Source organism: Cucurbita pepo, chromosome LG05, assembly GCF_002806865.2.
Source record: "Cucurbita pepo subsp. pepo cultivar mu-cu-16 chromosome LG05, ASM280686v2, whole genome shotgun sequence".
NCBI classification, from domain to species: domain Eukaryota; kingdom Viridiplantae; phylum Streptophyta; class Magnoliopsida; order Cucurbitales; family Cucurbitaceae; genus Cucurbita; species Cucurbita pepo.
In genome coordinates, this window is record NC_036642.1 from 1,642,738 (window position 1) to 1,661,171 (window position 18,434).

General features: G+C 33.7%; 4 protein-coding genes across 5 annotated transcripts; 2 read left to right on the forward strand and 2 right to left on the reverse strand.

Annotated features, from left to right (window-relative positions):
* The first annotated feature begins 2,493 nt into the window (after positions 1 to 2,493).
* On the forward strand, positions 2,494 to 3,821 carry LOC111795817. Its single transcript, XM_023678409.1, has one exon. The coding sequence runs from the start codon at positions 2,702 to 2,704 to the stop codon at positions 3,635 to 3,637; it is 936 nt and encodes a 311-aa protein (XP_023534177.1). The 5' UTR covers positions 2,494 to 2,701; the 3' UTR covers positions 3,638 to 3,821.
* A 4,717-nt stretch (positions 3,822 to 8,538) lies between these two features.
* LOC111795403 (protein FIZZY-RELATED 2-like) lies at positions 8,539 to 12,319 on the forward strand. Its single transcript, XM_023677815.1, has 10 exons — positions 8,539 to 9,218; positions 9,315 to 9,437; positions 9,608 to 9,712; positions 9,885 to 10,064; positions 10,233 to 10,295; positions 10,387 to 10,581; positions 11,085 to 11,186; positions 11,274 to 11,336; positions 11,418 to 11,486; positions 11,781 to 12,319. Exons 1-10 carry the CDS (start codon positions 8,664 to 8,666, stop codon positions 11,832 to 11,834), a joined length of 1,509 nt encoding a protein of 502 aa, XP_023533583.1. The 5' UTR covers positions 8,539 to 8,663; the 3' UTR covers positions 11,835 to 12,319.
* Positions 12,320 to 12,454: 135 nt separating this feature from the next.
* Positions 12,455 to 14,057, reverse strand: LOC111795404 (protein STAY-GREEN, chloroplastic-like). Its single transcript, XM_023677816.1, has 4 exons — positions 13,643 to 14,057; positions 13,381 to 13,554; positions 13,011 to 13,178; positions 12,455 to 12,877 (listed from the first exon to the last, which is right to left on the reverse strand). The coding sequence occupies exons 1-4, from the start codon at positions 13,757 to 13,759 to the stop codon at positions 12,575 to 12,577; spliced, it is 762 nt and encodes a 253-aa protein (XP_023533584.1). The 5' UTR covers positions 13,760 to 14,057; the 3' UTR covers positions 12,455 to 12,574.
* Positions 14,058 to 15,550: 1,493 nt separating this feature from the next.
* LOC111795405 (agamous-like MADS-box protein AGL19) lies at positions 15,551 to 18,157 on the reverse strand. 2 transcript variants are annotated; one of them, XM_023677817.1, is made up of 8 exons: positions 17,976 to 18,157; positions 17,620 to 17,836; positions 16,636 to 16,717; positions 16,437 to 16,501; positions 16,229 to 16,328; positions 16,117 to 16,158; positions 16,003 to 16,044; positions 15,551 to 15,900 (listed from the first exon to the last, which is right to left on the reverse strand). In XM_023677817.1, the coding sequence occupies exons 2-8, from the start codon at positions 17,799 to 17,801 to the stop codon at positions 15,775 to 15,777; spliced, it is 639 nt and encodes a 212-aa protein (XP_023533585.1). In that variant the 5' UTR covers positions 17,802 to 17,836; positions 17,976 to 18,157; the 3' UTR covers positions 15,551 to 15,774. The 2 variants fall into 2 exon arrangements, with proteins under 2 accessions (XP_023533585.1, XP_023533586.1); XM_023677818.1 differs by having other exon boundaries at positions 17,620 to 17,832; positions 17,976 to 18,082.
* Positions 18,158 to 18,434: the final 277 nt, after the last annotated feature.

An 18,434-nucleotide genomic window follows, 5' to 3' on the forward strand; every position in this document is an offset into this window, starting at 1 on the left:
AAAATAAGTTTCTTTTTCTTTCGCTATAAAATAACGCGGTTTTATTGTATTGAAATATAATTTAAATTGATGGGTTTAAAATGTATAAATTAAATAAATAAATAAAAGTGAAAGTACAGTCAATAATTGAATGCATGTGTATGGGAAGCGGCCGACCATTGCTTTTCACTTCACTTTTTTTGTGTTTCTACTACGTCGGTAATTAATTCATTTACCAGACTACGGATTTAATTAATTATTTTAACACTCTTTTACTCATACATCTCCTTAATTTAATGTATATTACTCTTTATTTAGTTAGATGCGCATCTTAAGGCATACACTTAGATCTTAATTGAATTTCTATTAATCTTAGGGATTAAAGTATTGAATTTCTATTTTCTTTTATTTATGCTACAAATTTATTAATCTTACTCCCATTTGATTTGAGTTTTCATTTCTTCAAAAATACATAATTATTTTCATTTTTTTTTTCACTAAATTAAAAAAAAATGTTCGATTTTTTAAAATATCGATAACAAAAATAAAAAATTTATAAGTAAAAGAGTGTTTATAGACTTAAATTTTAATTTAATTAACGTTTAAAAATTTGTAAGTTTTCACCCGTAGATTTATTTTTTTTAACCTCATGGACCACGTTAACTTACAAATAGTTATTATTATAAATATATTCAACGTACAATTCATTAACTAGTTTCGTTATTAACACGTAACCTATTAAATTATGTCAAGACAATTTTTTTTAATATATATTTTAATGATTAATCAATTTTTTACATTTTTTTTTCAGATACAATCTAATTTATTTATTTTATAAAAGGGGTGAGACATTAATGAAACATATTCCAAGTTTTTGAGTGAAAACCCATGTGGGAGAGCACAGCATCACGTGACAATAAACTTCATGCAATCAAACTATATATTAAATGAATTGCATTTAAATAGTTTGTAGAATAGCCTTTAATATTATTCATTCTGTCATGTTACAAGTCTACCCTCTAAACCTATATAATTATATTTGGTTAATTAATTAATAAGTTATTTTCATAGATCCGTTTATTATCTACGTCACTTCAAAAACATATTAATAATTATAAGATTAAGTAATTTTACACAACATCCTTTAATAATATAATAACATGCCACATCAGCCTTCATCAATGTAAGTCAAATGACTGATAATTATTTTAAAAAATAAAATAACAAATATCTTATTAGAAATTCGTCAATGTTATACCATAGTGATGTTGTTAAAGAAATGTGCACCTTATTGGTATGGATAATATCTTTCAATTCATTTATTCTCGTGATCACTCTTATTCGGATGTGGTTTCAATTCATTTATGTATCTTTCATTTACTCGGATGTTACAATATCTTTTCAACTAAGTTATATGTTGCGAATTCAACTTATAAATAATTGTTACACGGGTGATATATACTATTACAAAGTTGTCATTAAAATTTTTTAAAAATCATTTTAATAAATCAAACACATTTAAAAGTATAAGACTAGATATTTAAAAATGATAAAAAGTAGTTTTAACTATTTTAAAAACTAATTTATGTCAGATAAGACTGAAAAATGGAGAGAAATGAAGAGTTGGGCCTCCTGAGTTGAGCATTTACGGCCCAAGCCTATGGTCACGTGGCCTTCACAAGCCCACGGTTGAACCACTTTTAGCATTCTCGTGTTTTTATTTTTATTTTTTTTTTAAATTAAGGTTTAACTTATTAAAAAAAAAACTGCCACGTGTAAGAAAAACTAACTTAAATTTATCAGCATAACAACTTGAACCTAGCTCCATTGACAAACATTGTATTCTCTAATCTTTTGGTCAAAATATTTATTTATGGAAGTTTCTCATATTATTCTTTAAATGTAAAATTAAATCTAATAATGTATATAAAAAGTAAATACATATATTCTAGAAAATACAGAAATTTTATCCTTTGTCATGCATCTATCATTAATTTTTAAAAAAATATTGTATTTTGTCTAAAATTTCAATTTTTTTTTATCAATTGCATATAAAAAAAAATTAAAATTGATGCGAAGTATTTGATTTTTTTTTTTCTCTTAAAGGCCTCGCACGCGAGAGAAACATCATTATCATGTTCCACACTCCTAAATCATTCCAATTTGCCTACCTTTCCCCCCTGTTTGACTCCATCCTCAAATCTCTAGACCATTATTCTTTTTTTTAAAATTAAACGCTTCAAGTACAAGAAATTATCATCGTCTTACCCCATTTTATATCAATTTTAAGATTTTGATCCATTTTTAGGAATGGTTGATGTTCTTTAACTTTATTACTTAACTTATAATCAAACGTTTGGTAACCTTCTATTTGGATATTACTAATAACATTTAAATGTTACTTAGGAAGTGAAGCTTAAATAAAAGTTATAGCTAAAGCAAAAGGCTCTATATATATATATATAATTCAACTATAAAATAATGCAACAAAGACAACTTTTCCTTTCCCTTTTCTCTTTTCTCTTCCTTACAGCTCACTCAGAGAACCTCCCAGATCAAACCAGTTTCATTTCCTCTTACATCTAACAGATTTAACTAAGGGGAAGGAAGGAAAAGCTGCTTCCTTCGCATCGCCATTCAACGAGAGCTCTTCTTTTGATACATTCCCATAAGAAAACCAGCAAAAGACCGCACCAAAACAGCCCTTCAAACCCATTTTCCGATGGGCTTCTTCTTCTTTTTCTTCTTCTTCTCGTCGGCCTCATCAATGGCGTTCCTCAAAGCTCAGCCCCACAAACTCCAATCAACCCATCTCCTCGATCTTTACATCAGAGATTACACATTCAAGTCCCTTGACAACACAATCAAAACAGGGACACTTCACAACGTCCCATTGCCCCAAAATTTCTCCGGCGTCAACGTCGACACGGCCAGGTTCCGATGCGGAAGTTTACGGCGGTACGGCGCCAGGGTGAAGGAATTCCATCTGGGTGTCGGCGTTTCTCTGAACCCATGTGCGGAGAGGATAGTGATCATCCGACAAAATTTGGGCTCCAATTGGTCCTCCATTTACTTCAACAACTACCATTTAACTGGCTACCAATTAGTGTCTTCAATTTTGGGGCTTTTGGCTTATAATTCCGGCTATTACAGTAATAGTTCCAGTTCCGCTGTTCCATTTGAGGTCGGAATATCCGCCGGAGAAAAACCCATCACGATAGACTTCAGAAACTCGACGAGAATGGAGAATGTTTCGGGAATGAGGCCAATTTGTGCGAGCTTTGAGAGGGATGGGAGAGTGACTTTGGCGAAGGAAATTTCGCCATTGATATGCTCTGTTTTGAGACAGGGCCATTTTGGGTTGGTAGTGGAGGAGCCAGAGCCGGTGGAGCTGAAGAAAAAGGAGCGGCCGTGGAAGGTAGCGATCGGGAGCTCGATTGGGGCGGCGATCGGAGCGTTTCTGTTGGGGTTGCTTTTGGTGGCGATGTTTGTTAGGGTGAAGAAGAGGACGAGAATGGAGGAGCTGGAAATTAGAGCGTACGAAGAGGAAGCTCTGCAGGTTTCAATGGTCGGACACGTCAGAGCTCCGACCGCTCCGGGGACTCGAACTTTGCCGTCGATCGAACATGAATATTTGCCACCGTCTCGTCGACGCTGAGATTTGAAGGTGTTTTTGGTCAGTTTTAGAGCTATATTCTTTTTGTAACATTACTAAAATGAAGATTTTTATTGTACATTTGGAATTGATTTGCGAACACAAACACAACTTGTTTGGATTTCGCTCCTTCTACATGTTTCTGTTTTACAGATTTTTAGTGAAAATTTTAGCTTCAATCGATCTACCAGGACCAAATTTAGATGTTTTTTTTATTTATTTTAGTTTCAAGATTATCAAATTTTCTAAATATGTGTTAGTCATATGATTAATCAAATATTTTTTTTTTTTTGTGTTTGGTTGAGATGAACAAATGCTTTTATTTAAAGTTACGAAACATTATATTTCCACCATTTTGAAATCATTTCAAGCGTGGGAAGAAAATTTTCTTTTTTATTTTTTTTTTCTTTGAATTTTATCATTTTAACTCACCCTTATGAATTGTCTCTACTTATAATTCTATGAAATATTCAATTATAATCTATATTTAGTTTAATTTAGTTCAGCATAATTAAATTTCATAAATGGTTCACTATGATACTAATCAAATGTTTCTATTCTTATACCATACTAACTCACCATTAGGTTGGTTTGGTCTAGCCTGAACCTAAAAAGGTCCAAATTAGGCTTGGGCTCAACCTTAGTGGGCTTAATTACACAGTTTGGTTGGGCTGAGCGCTGACCCAATTTTCAATAATCAATCCTTAAATTTGGTTCATTCCGTTTAGGATGGATTTCCATATACTCATTGGATTAGTAAATTTGTTTTAAGAAACAATAATTTAAAATTTTTCTTAACTCAATGTTATTAAGATTTATTAAAACTTACGTAAGTTATTTTAAAATTTGGATATTGTTATTAATTTAAATTAATAAAATGTTGGATTATAAAGTTTATTTTAATTAAAAACTATGATATTTGGATTATAAAAATATATATGGTTTGTCCGATAATCGTGACTTGATTAGGTATCCAAATAATTCAAATGGACCGGTCCATGTGTCAACTTGCTCTAAAAAATATAATCAATATGACGTAAAACTTTCCTACCATATATATCCGTTATATCAACAATAATTAAAAACGATCTATATCATTTAATACGGTAGATCGATTGAAACATGAAAATTAGAAATAATAAATTTAAACGTTATCCGGTCAAACACAATAGACTTTGAGTAGTAAGTAATGATATTAACAAACAAAACTTATGTCGGCGTAAGCAGATAAAACAATTCTACTTTTTTTAATCATTTATCGTAAGTTCCAAATTTCACTTTTGTGCTTTAACGTCGCATACGTTTCTAAAACACTATTAATTAAAGAAAAAGTAAACTTGTTTTTTTGCGTCACACTAATATTTCTTGTAAATTAATTTTCTTTGTTCTCTTCCTCGTCATTTGGATGGGAACATTTACCAACATCGCTTAGATAATCCAAACGACAATACCACTCATTAGTTAACATACTATACTACAAATAAATCTCAACTTAATTGAACAGTTCACTAAAGAAAAAGGCGACATTTTGAATCAAGCCATTTTGAAAATATAAAGGCAGTTTCAGTAATGTGAGAATAATTTAGGGTGGTAGGTTAGTAAAGTTTTGATATCAAAATTTGAAGATGTATTTAGTGAGAAAAAGGAAAAAGTAAAATGGTAAAATGAGAAAGAATGAAAATAATGGGTATGGACCCAATTGCCAAATAAAGGGTAACCTTGTAAAAGAGGAATAAAAACCGTAGGTGGTCACACTCTTATTTCCGTGCCTTTAAAAATGGCCTTGACCCTAAATTTCAAGGCTTCACATTAATGATTCAACCACCTACCTCCGTAACAGCTTGACATAAAAATCATTAACTTAATATTAATTTATTCTACTCTCTTGTTGTTTGTTTAAAAGTTTCACAAGTCAGACATTTGATACAGATAGTTTCGATGTATCTATAGCAACATAGTTGTTCAAGTGGTGATACTGCTTAAATTTATGCACAAACCACCCTCGAAAGCGAGATGTTCGCACACAGGTTTACCATGCATATAAAATCAATGGGTTTGAGTTAAAAGGTATGAGAAATCCTTGGTTTTGTCTACACATATGAGCATTTATGGGATTTGTTTTTCTTTTGACCAATTTGTAAGGAAGAAATGGACAAAAAAAATGAAAATCGCCTCAAGAGATTAGTGTCGGAAGTACACGTTTGAGCCTTTTATTGGGCTGCATGTTAATTTCCGTTTCAAAGGCTTGTCTGACCTTCCGGCCCAAATTCCAAGCCCATTAATTACAGGATTCTACTACTCCCTTGCATTTTTATCCTTGGATAAACCCTAATTATACCATTTCTCTCTCTCTCTGTTTTTTTTTTTTAAAGAATTCGTTAAAATTTGTTTACAAAAGGTTGACGTGTAATTAAATTATTTAATTAATATATGATAACATGTGACCATACCACTTGTATACCCCTCTTGAGAAATTAGAATAATAATAATAATTTAGTGATTTATTCACTGTTGTTATAAAAAAATTAACCAAAGCTTATATGAAAGTTACCTAAACATTTAATGCATCAAGGATAAACTTGAGAATCCCAAAAAACAAACATTCNTATATCATTTAATACGGTAGATCGATTGAAACATGAAAATTAGTAATAATAAATTTAAACGTTATCCGGTCAAACACAATAGACTTTGAGTAGTAAGTAATGATATTAACAAACAAAATATATGTCGGCGCAAGAGGATAAAACAATTCTACTTTTTTTAATCATTTATCGTAAATTCCAAATTTCACTTTTGTACTTTAACGTCGCATACGTTTCCAAAACACTATTAATTAAAGAAAAAGTAACNATTTTTTTTTTTTTTTTCAAACATAACCCACAGTTGACTTTTATTTAATGGTAAANAATATTTCTTGTAAATTAATTTTCTTTGTTCTCTTCCTCGTCACTTGGATGGGAACATTTACCAACTTCGCTTAGATAATCCACACGACAATACCACTCATTAGTTAACATACTATACTACAAATAAATCTCAACTTAATTGAACAGTTCACTAAAGAAAAAGCGCGACATTTTGAATCAAGCCATTTTGAAAATATAAGGCACTTTCAGTAATGTGACAATAATTTAGGGTGACAATAATTTAGGGTGGTAGGTTATTAAAGTTTTGATATCAAAATTTGAAGATGTATTTAGTGAGAAAAAGGAAAAAGTAAAATGGTAAAATGAGAAAGAATGAAAATAATGGGTATGGACCCAATTGCCAAATAAAGGCTAACCTTGTAAAAGAGGAATAAAAACCGTAGGTGGTCACACTCTTATTTCCGTGCCTTTAAAAATGGCCTTGACCCTAAATTTCAAGGCTTCACATTAATGATTCAACCACCTACCTCCGTAACAGCTTGACATAAAAATCATTAACTTAATATTAATTTATTCTACTCTCTTGTTGTTTGTTTAAAAGTTTCACAAGTCAGACATTTGATACAGATAGTTTCGATGTATCTATAGCAACATAGTTGTTCAAGTGGTGATACTGCTTAAATTTATGCACAAACCACCCTCGAAAGCGAGATGTTCGCACACAGGTTTACCATGCATATAAAATCAATGGGTTTGAGTTAAAAGGTATGAGAAATCCTTGGTTTTGTCTACACATATGAGCATTTATGGGATTTGTTTTTCTTTTGACCAATTTGTAAGGAAGAAATGGACAAAAAAAATGAAAATCGCCTCAAGAGATTAGTGTCGGAAGTACACGTTTGAGCCTTTTATTGGGCTGCATGTTAATTTCCGTTTCAAAGGCTTGTCTGACCTTCCGGCCCAAATTCCAAGCCCATTAATTACAGGATTCTACTACTCCCTTGCATTTTTATCCTTGGATAAACCCTAATTATACCATTTCTCTCTCTCTCTGTTTTTTTTTTTTAAAGAATTCGTTAAAATTTGTTTACAAAAGGTTGACGTGTAATTAAATTATTTAATTAATATATGATAACATGTGACCATACCACTTGTATACCCCTCTTGAGAAATTAGAATAATAATAATAATTTAGTGATTTATTCACTGTTGTTATAAAAAAATTAACCAAAGCTTATATGAAAGTTACCTAAACATTTAATGCATCAAGGATAAACTTGAGAATCCCAAAAAACAAACATTCTATATTTTGACTAAAAAAAGGACAGATTTTTTTTTTTTTTTTCAAACATAACCCACAGTTGACTTTTATTTAATGGTAAAATTTGAAGATAAAAATTGATTGTAAAATTGAAAAGAAAAGAAAAACAAAAGGAAAAAAAAAAGAAAAAAAAAAAAGAGAAAGGCATCTTATACCTACCAATTAAGTAAAGATATTATATTTATATTTTAATTTGTCTTTTGCGAAAAAATAAAAACAAAAACAAAAACATAAAGGTGGAGATTCAAATCTCTGATTTTATCGTGAAAAATTACATTTGACGTTTATGTTATAACTTTTTAGAAGCAGGCTATTTAACAATTTCAATATAGTTCGAGCAATTAAGATATTATATTTTGGACTAAGAAAAAAAAGAGGATTAATAAGAAATGAATTTAGTAAATGGAGGGTTGATGCAATAATATTGGGAGGGGGGGATGTGGGGGTTATTAAATAGGAATTAAAGTAAGGAGTAGTGTTAGAGTGTTAGAGTTGGGTTGGGCCAATAAAAACAGTTAAACCCAATGGAAAGTGGCAGTAGCCACGTAGATTTCCCGGGAAAAAGCCTTACCTTTTACCTATGTTCTTTTTTTTTTTATGTTTTGTTTTTTTTTTTTTTTTTTTTTTNTTTTTTTTTTTTTTTTTTTTTTTTTTGCCGGGAACATCCCCGCTGTCAAAATGTCTCTCTCCGTCTTCCTCTCCGTCTATTACAACCCCTCTTCTCCCTTTTACTCACCATGTTCCCTTAGTCTCTCTATTTCCTCTCTATTTCTCTCTGTCCCTATCTCTCTCTCTCTCTCTCTCCAATTCCTTTCAGATCTCTTCCATTGATCCTCCAATGGAAGATCAACCCATTCCTCAGAGGACCCAACAATCATCTTCCAGGCCTTCTCCTTCTCCTTCTTCTTCCTCCAATTCCTCATCCTCCCACCTCAATTTGCCCCCTTCAATGTCCCGAGCCCCTCATTCTCTTGAAACCCTAACCCCATCTCGCCAAATTGACCGCATGATCAATATTAATCACCATTTGTCGCCTTCCAGAGCTATCTACTCCGATAGGTTCATTCCCAGTAGATCTGGTTCCAATTTTGCCTTCTTTGATATTTCCCCTGTCTCCAATTCCCACTCCGATGCTCGGGAAGATACTTCCTCTGCCTACGTTACCCTTCTTCGCACCGCTTTGTTTGGCCCTGATGCTGGAGTAGTTCCTCCTGCTACTCCCGAGAAGAGAACCTCCCCAATGTCCCTTCCCAATCATAATATTTTTCGCTACAAGACGGAGACCAGGAGGTCAATGCACTCCCTCTCGCCTTTTGGCTTTGATAATGCAGCTCCTGGGATTAATCCTAGTCCGGTTAAGACTCCACGGAAGGTTCCTCGATCGCCTTATAAGGTGATTTTTGTTTTTCTTTAACGCGGATTTGGGGTTGATTGGTCTTTGGATTTTATAACGTGTTTCTTTCTTTCTTCTCCTTCTCTGCATTCTTAGGTCTTGGATGCACCTGCTTTGCAAGATGATTTTTATCTGAATCTTGTGGATTGGTCTTCGCATAATGTCCTGGCTGTTGGGTTGGGTAATTGTGTTTATCTCTGGAATGCTTGTAGTAGCAAGGTAACCCTCTGCCTGCCCTTTGATTTCTGTTTCCTATTCGTGGATTGACCGATCTGTGATATCTTTCATTACAAGTATAAGATAGTTTTAGATTCTTAGAATTAGTCTGAATGAACTATATTTTATGCATGTAATGGATGTTTAGTTATTAAGCAGCATTATTTTTGCAGGTCACCAAGTTATGTGACTTGGGAATTGATGACAGTGTGTGTTCAGTAGGCTGGGCACAGCGTGGAACTCATCTTGCTGTTGGCACTAGCAATGGTAAAGTACAGGTTAGTGATGATGAGTTAACTCTATGCATGTTCTTGCATGGGAACTTCAATTTGTTCTTTTGTTCTTTCAGCTCTTGTGGAAGTTTAATATTTGAGAATTGCATAACTGAGATTCCGATGGATATGATTATGTGCCTGCTTTCAGTGTTGATTAACCCGTTCATCTCTCTAGATTTGGGATGCATCACGCTGTAAAAGGATCAGGACCATGGAGGGCCATCGATTACGAATCGGGGCCTTAGCTTGGAGCTCATCTCTTTTATCATCTGGTAGCCGGGACAAGAGTATTCTTCAGAGAGATATTCGGGCTCAGGATGATTTTGTGTCTAAACTTTCTGGCCATAAATCAGAGGTGATGCTTACAGACATGTTATTTCTTCCTGGCTCCCACTAAACTTCAGGATCATTTTAGTATTGCCATATTATGTTTCGCATTGGATCTTCTTAGGGTCATTATACTCTGTCTCTTGTTTTTCTTTTACCGGTTTCTTAGCCAGAGAGTGCAACTGTTGTATTGTAGGTTTGTGGATTGAAATGGTCATATGACAACCGTGAATTAGCATCAGGAGGGAATGATAACAGAGTACGATATACTGCTGCTTTCTTTCATCTTGTATATCAGCTTGTTTTTCCTTCTTCCATGATGATTGATATTTGTTGTGATCTGCTTTCAGTTATTTGTTTGGAATCAACATTCAACCCAACCAGTACTTAAATTTTATGAGCACACAGCAGCTGTAAAAGCTATAGCATGGTCTCCTCATCTTCATGGACTACTTGCATCAGGAGGTGGAACCGCAGATCGATGTATTCGTTTTTGGAACACCACCACTAATACACACTTGAGCTGCATGGATACTGGAAGTCAGGTAATTGATGTTTATTTCCTTTCTTTTGTAACATATTTTCCATGTTTTGTTCTGTGATTCAAGCTTGGTTAGATGGAATGTGCCAACCTCCAGCTAAAGTAATTCTAGAATTGTTTGTTCAAGATGGAGATCAAATGCCGGCATGATTAATTTTTCTTGATTACTGACTTCTTGCTAATATTTGATCATAATAAGGGAGACTTTCTGGAGNAAAAAAAAAAAAAAAAAAAAAAAAAAAAAAGGTTGGTTGGACGCCCTTGAATTTCTATTATTCCCAACCTGGTATATGCTGTTTGGTTTCATCAAAATAATTCAATTTGAGGTAGTTGTTGACGTGTCTGCTATCAAGACTTGTCTTAATCTCCTTATACCCATTTGATTCTGAAGTTTGGATTTATCACTGAAGAACCTAGATGGGATATAAGTTATCTGGGGACTAATTGTTGATTGGCCTTACTTCATTATCAAAATTTGAGATAAACCATTTTCGTTTCATGTGACAGGTATGCAATCTGGCATGGTCTAAGAATGTTAATGAACTTGTTAGTACTCATGGATTCTCCCAAAACCAAATAATAGTCTGGAGATATCCAACTATGTCCAAGGTCCGTTGGGCTTGTCCCTTTTCCTCTGTAGACCGTAGACATATTGTGTTGTTTCATAATCTAACTTGAGTTTATGCCCTTGTGAAGTTGGCAACACTGACTGGCCATACATTCAGAGTTCTTTATCTTGCTATATCCCCTGATGGACAGGTAGCTTATTGACTCACTTCCTTTCCTGATCTCATATGGATGATTTACTTGTTTTTTTGATCGAATTCTTTTCCCTTGCAGACCATTGTAACTGGAGCTGGTGATGAAACTCTAAGATTTTGGAATGTCTTCCCCTCCCCAAAATCTCAGGTAAAGAAATTATCCTGTCCATTTGCATATGATGTGAAATTACATGTGATATCTTGTATCCCTTGAATGTAGTCTTTTCATTGACATCGCTTTCTGAATCAGATCAAGATAAGTTTATAGTTAGACAAAATCAAGAGCTGCTATTGAGCTGTCTTGAACATTTTCAGCATTTTAAATGATATCTTCGCACATGTTTGTCTGACGTTGTTCTTGGGATCCTTATGGAAAGGAATTCTCTTCTGTTCCATTTCATTGTCAACTCAATCTCACATATGGGTTTAAATTATACTGCAGAACACAGAGAATGAAATCGGAGCGTCCTTCCTTGGACGAACCACAATTCGTTAACGGTCGAGGAATCGTTCGGTCAGCACTTATAACACATACCCTTCAAATTTCTTGCACCATCTTTTTTTGAGGAATAAAGACAAGGATTTTGTCACACTGGTTTAAAAAGATTCAAAGTGAAGAACTTAACCAAATCTGGTCTGCAATAGCCAGAAATCGAAGCTACATGAGATCTGAGAAAGCTATAGATGAAAATGGAAGTAATGGATTTTGCAAGAGTGTTACAGGGGAGGAGATGGTCTGAAATCTCCCTTATTATCTTCCCCCACTTCAATACAAATATATATATATATATATATATATATATATATATATATAGTTTAGTAAATAATCACCCAATATTTTGATCATTACTTCCGTGACTTGTAAATTTAAGAGAGGAGAGAATATTTATTCATATGATTCATTCATAGATATTGGGGTATAATTCATGTACATATGTATTATTCTTTTCCATTATAGTTTCAAATCTTAAATTTCTTTCATGGGACTGATAATTATTCAATATTATAAGAAATCAAGGAGAAAGTGTGGAAATTTAGAAATAATTTAGTTATTATTATTATTATTATAAATGTCTCGTTAAAACACACGATAAAACGACCACAAAGATTAACGAATTAAAATCGAAACTATAAAACATACCGAAACGATGATCGCGAAAGAATAGGAGCAAACGAAAGGTCTATATTGTATAATGTGAAGTATTTACATTTAAGCATAAGCCCCAGCCAAATCAATCAGGTACTCTCCAACTCATTTTTGGGTGACCATGAAATGGAAGGGATGGTTGGGAAGCAACAAGAGCAGTCTTCTTGGCAAGGTTTGGGCCGCTCCATTTGGCCCATATCCCATATGGGCTCATCTGAATTGGACCCATCCAGTCCAGCTGAAGGTGGGGCTGGATTCTTGAGTGGGCCCCAGCATTCAACTTTGTTGAATTCTGGGATCTTCGAATGGAAATAAACCCAGACCAACGCGTCCTGTAATTCTGGGTAATTGTTGAACAAGTCCACATCTCCATGGACAAATGCATTCAGAACCTGCAATTATTAGGGGGTAAGGTAAAACGGTAGAACCCAACAGCCCGTTCTAGACTTCAATTATGTCCAAAATAATGAGTGCGTCCTTAATGAACCTAAAATGAAAACAGAGAGAGAAGTAAAAGGAGATCACCACAGGGAGTTCTTTGCGGAAGATGAAGTATCTGAGATTAGCACAGAGATCTAAAAGAAAATGGCCGCCGCTGATATGGCAATGAACATGAAGCGACATCTTTCCCTTCACCTTCTTCCACTCTCCCACCACTTCATCTCTCTGTAGCCAATTATACCATCCTTGCAGCTGCATTTTTAATCCATCAAACCACAAATTTACCATTTTTTTACTTTATTCTTAGTTAGATCTATGTAAAACTTGCCACTTTTGGATCATTTATTCAACGACTTGTCTCTCATTAGTAGTATCAATATTACGTTGAAATTTTCATTCTGGGTTACTCGCGGAATCTATAAATCGAAAAGGGGGAACAAAAAAAAGGGGTTACCTGAGAGTTGTTAATGGTCTGAGAAATAGCGAGAGTAAGTTTAGAGGTAATATCGCTATGTGTAAGCGTGTAAGTCCTGGGAAATTTTCCAGGATGCTTCTTCTCATCCACTCCTAAAAACAGAACCTTCAACTTGGAAGCTTCAAATATGGCCGGCCCAAACAGCCTCGCTACCTGATCAACAAATCAAAACAAAACCCATCTTCAAAAATCCATTCTTTAATCAAAAATGAAAACGAAAAGAAGCAGAAATCTCGCATACAGGAACCATGGCATGGTTCTTCTTCTTGGACTTGCGTTTAGAAGGAAACAGAGAGGAATTCTGATATGGGTTTGAAGGAGCAAGAAGAACAGAAGAATTCGCCGTCAAACCCCTCATTTTTGTTTGTTCTTCTGTGATTCTCCGATGGCGTTTGCTTTTGGGGATCGAGTTGCAGAATTAGGTCCAGAAAGTCGGGAGTTGGTTCGTTGAAAAAGAAAAGCTCTGGAATGGTATTGCAGAAAAACAAGGCTTCTACGAAACAAAAGGGAAAAAAAGAAAAAGAAAAAGAAAAAGAATAAATTAGGGGCTTCTTTTTCCTTGTGTGTGTATTGGTTTGGTGTAATCCAGAAATCTGGAGAATTAGAAGCGTGTCGGAAAAGAATTGCGTTGCCCCTCGCGGTTGCTTCAAGCACGCCACTCCCAGCGCTCAAGTAAGCTTCCAGCTCCTCCACCTTCTTACGTGGACGGCTGCTTAAACGACAGCGTTACCATAATTGACTTTAATTTCCTCCAATCACAATCCTTCATTAATTTACCCGCAAACCTTTTATTTCTTTTCTATTTTAGTGTACCGATATGTTTTCCTAAATTGCTACTTTATTTTTATTTTTTATTTTCTCCTGTGTATTATTATTTAGCTGAATTGCCTCAAATCATCGAAATCTAAAACTTTAATTTATTTATTGGATAAAATTGAAGGTTTAGAAATAAACAAGATTTTATAAGAGTATTGATAAATAATGTAATTTTAAAACATTGGTTTCTTGTTATATTTTTATTTATTAAGTAATTTAATGTTTTTCTTTTTTTTCGTTTTAAACGTGGACGTCCCTACCTTTACAATTATTTAAAATTAAAATCAATAAAGTGAATTTATTTTAAATTAAATCATGGTGGGATCGTCTACCATTTCAATATCTCACATGCAACCAAGCACGAATAAGATTCTTACCCCACTCTCAAGATTGTATGTTTCTACCTAAACTTTCCATACCTATATCTCTATTTCGGGAGAAAGATTAAATTCATAATTGATATGTGATGGCCTTTACATCCCGCTCTAACATGATCATATTACTTACTCCTTGTTTTTATAAAATTATCTCCACAAGTATACGAATCATTTTAACATGTTCACTCAAAGTGTCACGTCAAAGCTATTACTATTGTTTGAGATGCGAAATCTCGTCTTCTCCTCTAATAAAAAGAAACAACAATTGCTCCGTTTGAGTTAAACTATCAATACGAACAAAGTAATCAAAAACAATTTATCCTAACAACTTTCTGTCTTTGTTGTTTAGTGTGCTTGGCCACAAAGTATTTTACAACGTTATTCCCGAGCCAAATACTATTGAATTATTAATCACGGGATGGAATTGAAAGACTTTTGTTTCTAAGCTAAAATATCAATCAGCATTTTAAAACCTAAAATTCTAAATATTGAACTAAAAAAAAATCGGTTAAAAATGTTCTAATAGATAAAATGAAGTCCGGCCTAAAATTCGGAATAGCACATAATGGACCGACATTCTCCAACATCTTATTTCTTGATTCTAAAGTGAAGATTATTCTCTTTTCAATTCTTTTAAACTCGTGACCATTCTCGAGCTAATTTTAGCTGATATAATATATAGTTTTGAAAGGAAAAAAAAATAGTTAATGTATAAATAAGAAATTTGAGGGTTTAATTGGCGGAGGTCATTGTCATGAATCAATCTGAAGGACACCCAATTTTGGGTAAAATCCTAATTTCCAAATTAGGGTTCAACTTTTGGGAGCTTCAATATCTGTGTACGATACTGCACATGGGAGAGAAAAGCCCATAACCCTAACTTAACTTAATTATGATTTCATTAAACCACCAAATTTCCACATTTTTTTTTAAAGCAAAGTAACCATAAAAAGAGAAACACAAACATGTTATGCACTGAAACCACATGGAAAAACCAAGTACAAAACAACATTATCCGACAAGGAACACTTCCTAAATATACAGATAGTTTGATTCCTCGTAACAGTATTTAATCAAACATTTTATCAGAAACCAATTTTTTTGGTTTCACTTTTAGTGTTAATACTGCATGTAAAAAACTCACCTTTTTTTGGGGTTCAACACAAAGCTTGTGTCTTTATTAAGTGGGTTGATTGTGAAGATATCTACACAGGAAGCCACTGCCGCCTCTTCTATCTGATGGCCCTATGAACAGTTGGGTCTCAACATCCATGGCCTCATCTTGGTGCTTCCATTCACTTCCAACCTGAAAAAACATTCATTTTCTTGTTTGAATTTTATGGATTATTTGTACGAGGAACAGTTCTAAGGAAATTGACATTAATCAAAACAAAAAAGATTGCTTAACCTTTTTCAAGAGAGCTGCATTTTCTTCCAGCAACATTTTCTCCTATTCACCAAATCAAAATTCAAATCACCAATAGTTTTAATTCATTTATGTAAATAATGTAATGAAAATTACCTCTTCCTTCAGCTTCGTAATTTCTTCCTTCAGTAATTGATACTGAAATTGAAACAAAATAAGAACAAATCTAAAAAGGGGAAATGTTTTAGAATCTGAGACATGAATGTACCTTTCTTGACCTAATTTTTGTTAAGCTTCTTTCAATTTGCCTTTCAAGCTGCTGCAACTCTTCCATGGAGCACAAATCCAAGCTATCTCCCATCAATTTTCTGTACTATTTCATGAGAGCTTCAGCATGTTTGTAGATTAATAAATATGTANTTTTTTTTTTTTTTTTTTTTTTTTTTTTTTTTGTGTTCTTCAAAATAATCTCAAACCTTTTACAGACTTCAAGGTGCTGTAACTTCTTAGTCATGGTAAATGAGTCAAATTCCTTCTCCAACTTCCAATCCAAACAAANAAAAAAAAAAAAAAAAAAAAAAAAAAAAAAAAAAAAACAGATATGTTTTTGTTTCTGTTTGATTTTCGATGCTTATAAGGAACCACAAACATGAATGTGTTTGAGAATCAACCAACCTGCACATCTTCTAAACCTTGGTTGTTTGTACACATAATTTCTTTGGTTCTGTTCTGATACCGATCAATTGTCTTGTTCATACTGAAACATCTCCATCCCAACAACAAAATTAACTCCACATTAAGACTTAGAACTTAATATTAATTACTCATTTTAATCCAATTTTAATCCAATTACCACACATTCAAACTTTGTTCATTGGAAAGATTGGAACTTTAATCAAAGGGTTAGTTTAAAATGAACGACCAAGATTTCCCATGTTCATTGGGATATGACCTTCAAAGCCATGCGTGGAATTAAATAACCAAATGGGGCATCGTGAAATTTGATCTCCCATTGGATTCTGAAGCTAAATGTTCTTAATCATGTCCCTATTAAAGTTCTTATAGCTTCCTATTTTTGGATAGCCTAGCATTTGCTTAAATTATTATTTTTTTTTTTGTTCATCTACAAAGCCTGAGAATGACCTTGGAGATAGAGAAATTTCATTCCTTTTAAGGACTACTTTTGATTCTAAGCCTTATGATGATTATTATTATTATGCATCAGTTGAATACAACAAAACTAGAATAAGTTTATAACATGAAATATTATGAACATACATTGAAAATATACAAAATTTATTTTTTAAAATTGTTCAAAAACAAATTTACAAAGTGATCCTCAATTACTCAAGAAGAAACAAACAAAATAATGTTGTCCCCAGATAAGCCCTAGATCAGGAAGAACAGTAAAAAAGATTTGAAATGAGTTTAAGGCAGTGACCCATTAATGCAAATCTTGTTGGGGTTAGGTAAATAAGAGAAGGACGGCAGTACTAATTTGATTGCAAAGAGAGAAAGAAATAGAAGAGCCAAGGGAAATAGACAGTGCCCAAAAGAAAACAAACAAACACACAAGTTAATTAAGAATTAACCCCAAAAGGACGGTGATTTGAGAGATTTGAAGAGAGGTTTTTGTAAATAAAGGAAGGAAAAAAGTACCTGCAATTTGAAAACTCATAAAGTTTGCCTCTTGGAGAGAAAATGATAAGAGCAACTTCAGCATCACAAAGAACTGATAGCTCAAAGGCCTTCTTCAGCAGCCCATTTCTCCGCTTTGAGAAGGTCACTTGCCGGCTTGTAGCATTCTCTATGCGCTTCATTTGGGTTTTTCCCCTCACCATTTTTCTTTTCCTTTCCTTTCTCTCAAAGTTGCTTCCTTTTTCAACAATAAAGGTCAGATTTGGACAAAAATCTCACGAAAAATATAAAATTGATCAAAACCCAGAAATCAAAACAGAATTTAATGAAACCCCATTTGGATAAATGGATCAAAATCAAATTTTTACAAGGCTCACCTCTGAAAGTGGTGGGTTTTTTGAGATATGAAAAGAGAGAGAAGAAAGGGATTGAAGTAATGGTTTGATTCCTTGGGGAGGAGAATGTAGTGGAGGTGGAGTTTAGCTTAGAAGAACCCTAGAAATGTAAGAGAAGAAGAAGAAGAATAAGAAGAAGAAGAAAGAGAATTTGAAGTGATGAAGAACCTGATCTCTTTCTTTTTCGGGAAATCTCAGGAAACAAAATATAAACCTCCCAAAAAAAGAAACCAAACAGAATAAAATGCAACCCATTTCCATGCTTCCCCTTTTACTCTCCTTTCACTCCTTTCCTTTTTCCCTCGCATCTGGGTGCACAAGGGTTAGTGTGCCACCAGCTCACGTGGTGACACGTAGCCAAAGTGACTGACAACCTCTTATGGCGGTGACCCTTAGAGAGGCAAAGGAGGCATTTGATGGCGAAGCAACCAAACATTCCTG

Bases quoted from the DNA above. Each gene is read 5' to 3' on its own strand.
- LOC111795404 (XM_023677816.1), bottom strand. From the start codon at position 13,759: ATGAGGGGTTTGACGGCGAATTCTTCTGTTCTTCTTGCTCCTTCAAAC. The intron at 13,555-13,642 runs GTATGCGAGATT...TTTGTTGATCAG, and splicing joins AGAACCATGCCATGGTTCCT to GTAGCGAGGCTGTTTGGGCC. The intron at 12,878-13,010 runs GTGATCTCCTTT...TAATAATTGCAG, and splicing joins TCCGCAAAGAACTCCCTGTG to GTTCTGAATGCATTTGTCCA.
- LOC111795817 (XM_023678409.1), top strand. From the start codon at position 2,702: ATGGGCTTCTTCTTCTTTTTCTTCTTCTTCTCGTCGGCCTCATCAATG.
- LOC111795403 (XM_023677815.1), top strand. From the start codon at position 8,664: ATGGAAGATCAACCCATTCCTCAGAGGACCCAACAATCATCTTCCAGG. The intron at 11,187-11,273 runs GTCCGTTGGGCT...GCCCTTGTGAAG, and splicing joins GATATCCAACTATGTCCAAG to TTGGCAACACTGACTGGCCA. The intron at 11,337-11,417 runs GTAGCTTATTGA...TTTCCCTTGCAG, and splicing joins CTATATCCCCTGATGGACAG to ACCATTGTAACTGGAGCTGG.
- LOC111795405 (XM_023677817.1), bottom strand. From the start codon at position 17,801: ATGGTGAGGGGAAAAACCCAAATGAAGCGCATAGAGAATGCTACAAGC. The intron at 16,718-17,619 runs GTACTTTTTTCC...GAGATGTTTCAG, and splicing joins TATGAGTTTTCAAATTGCAG to TATGAACAAGACAATTGATC. The intron at 16,502-16,635 runs GTTGGTTGATTC...TTGGATTGGAAG, and splicing joins AAGGTTTAGAAGATGTGCAG to TTGGAGAAGGAATTTGACTC.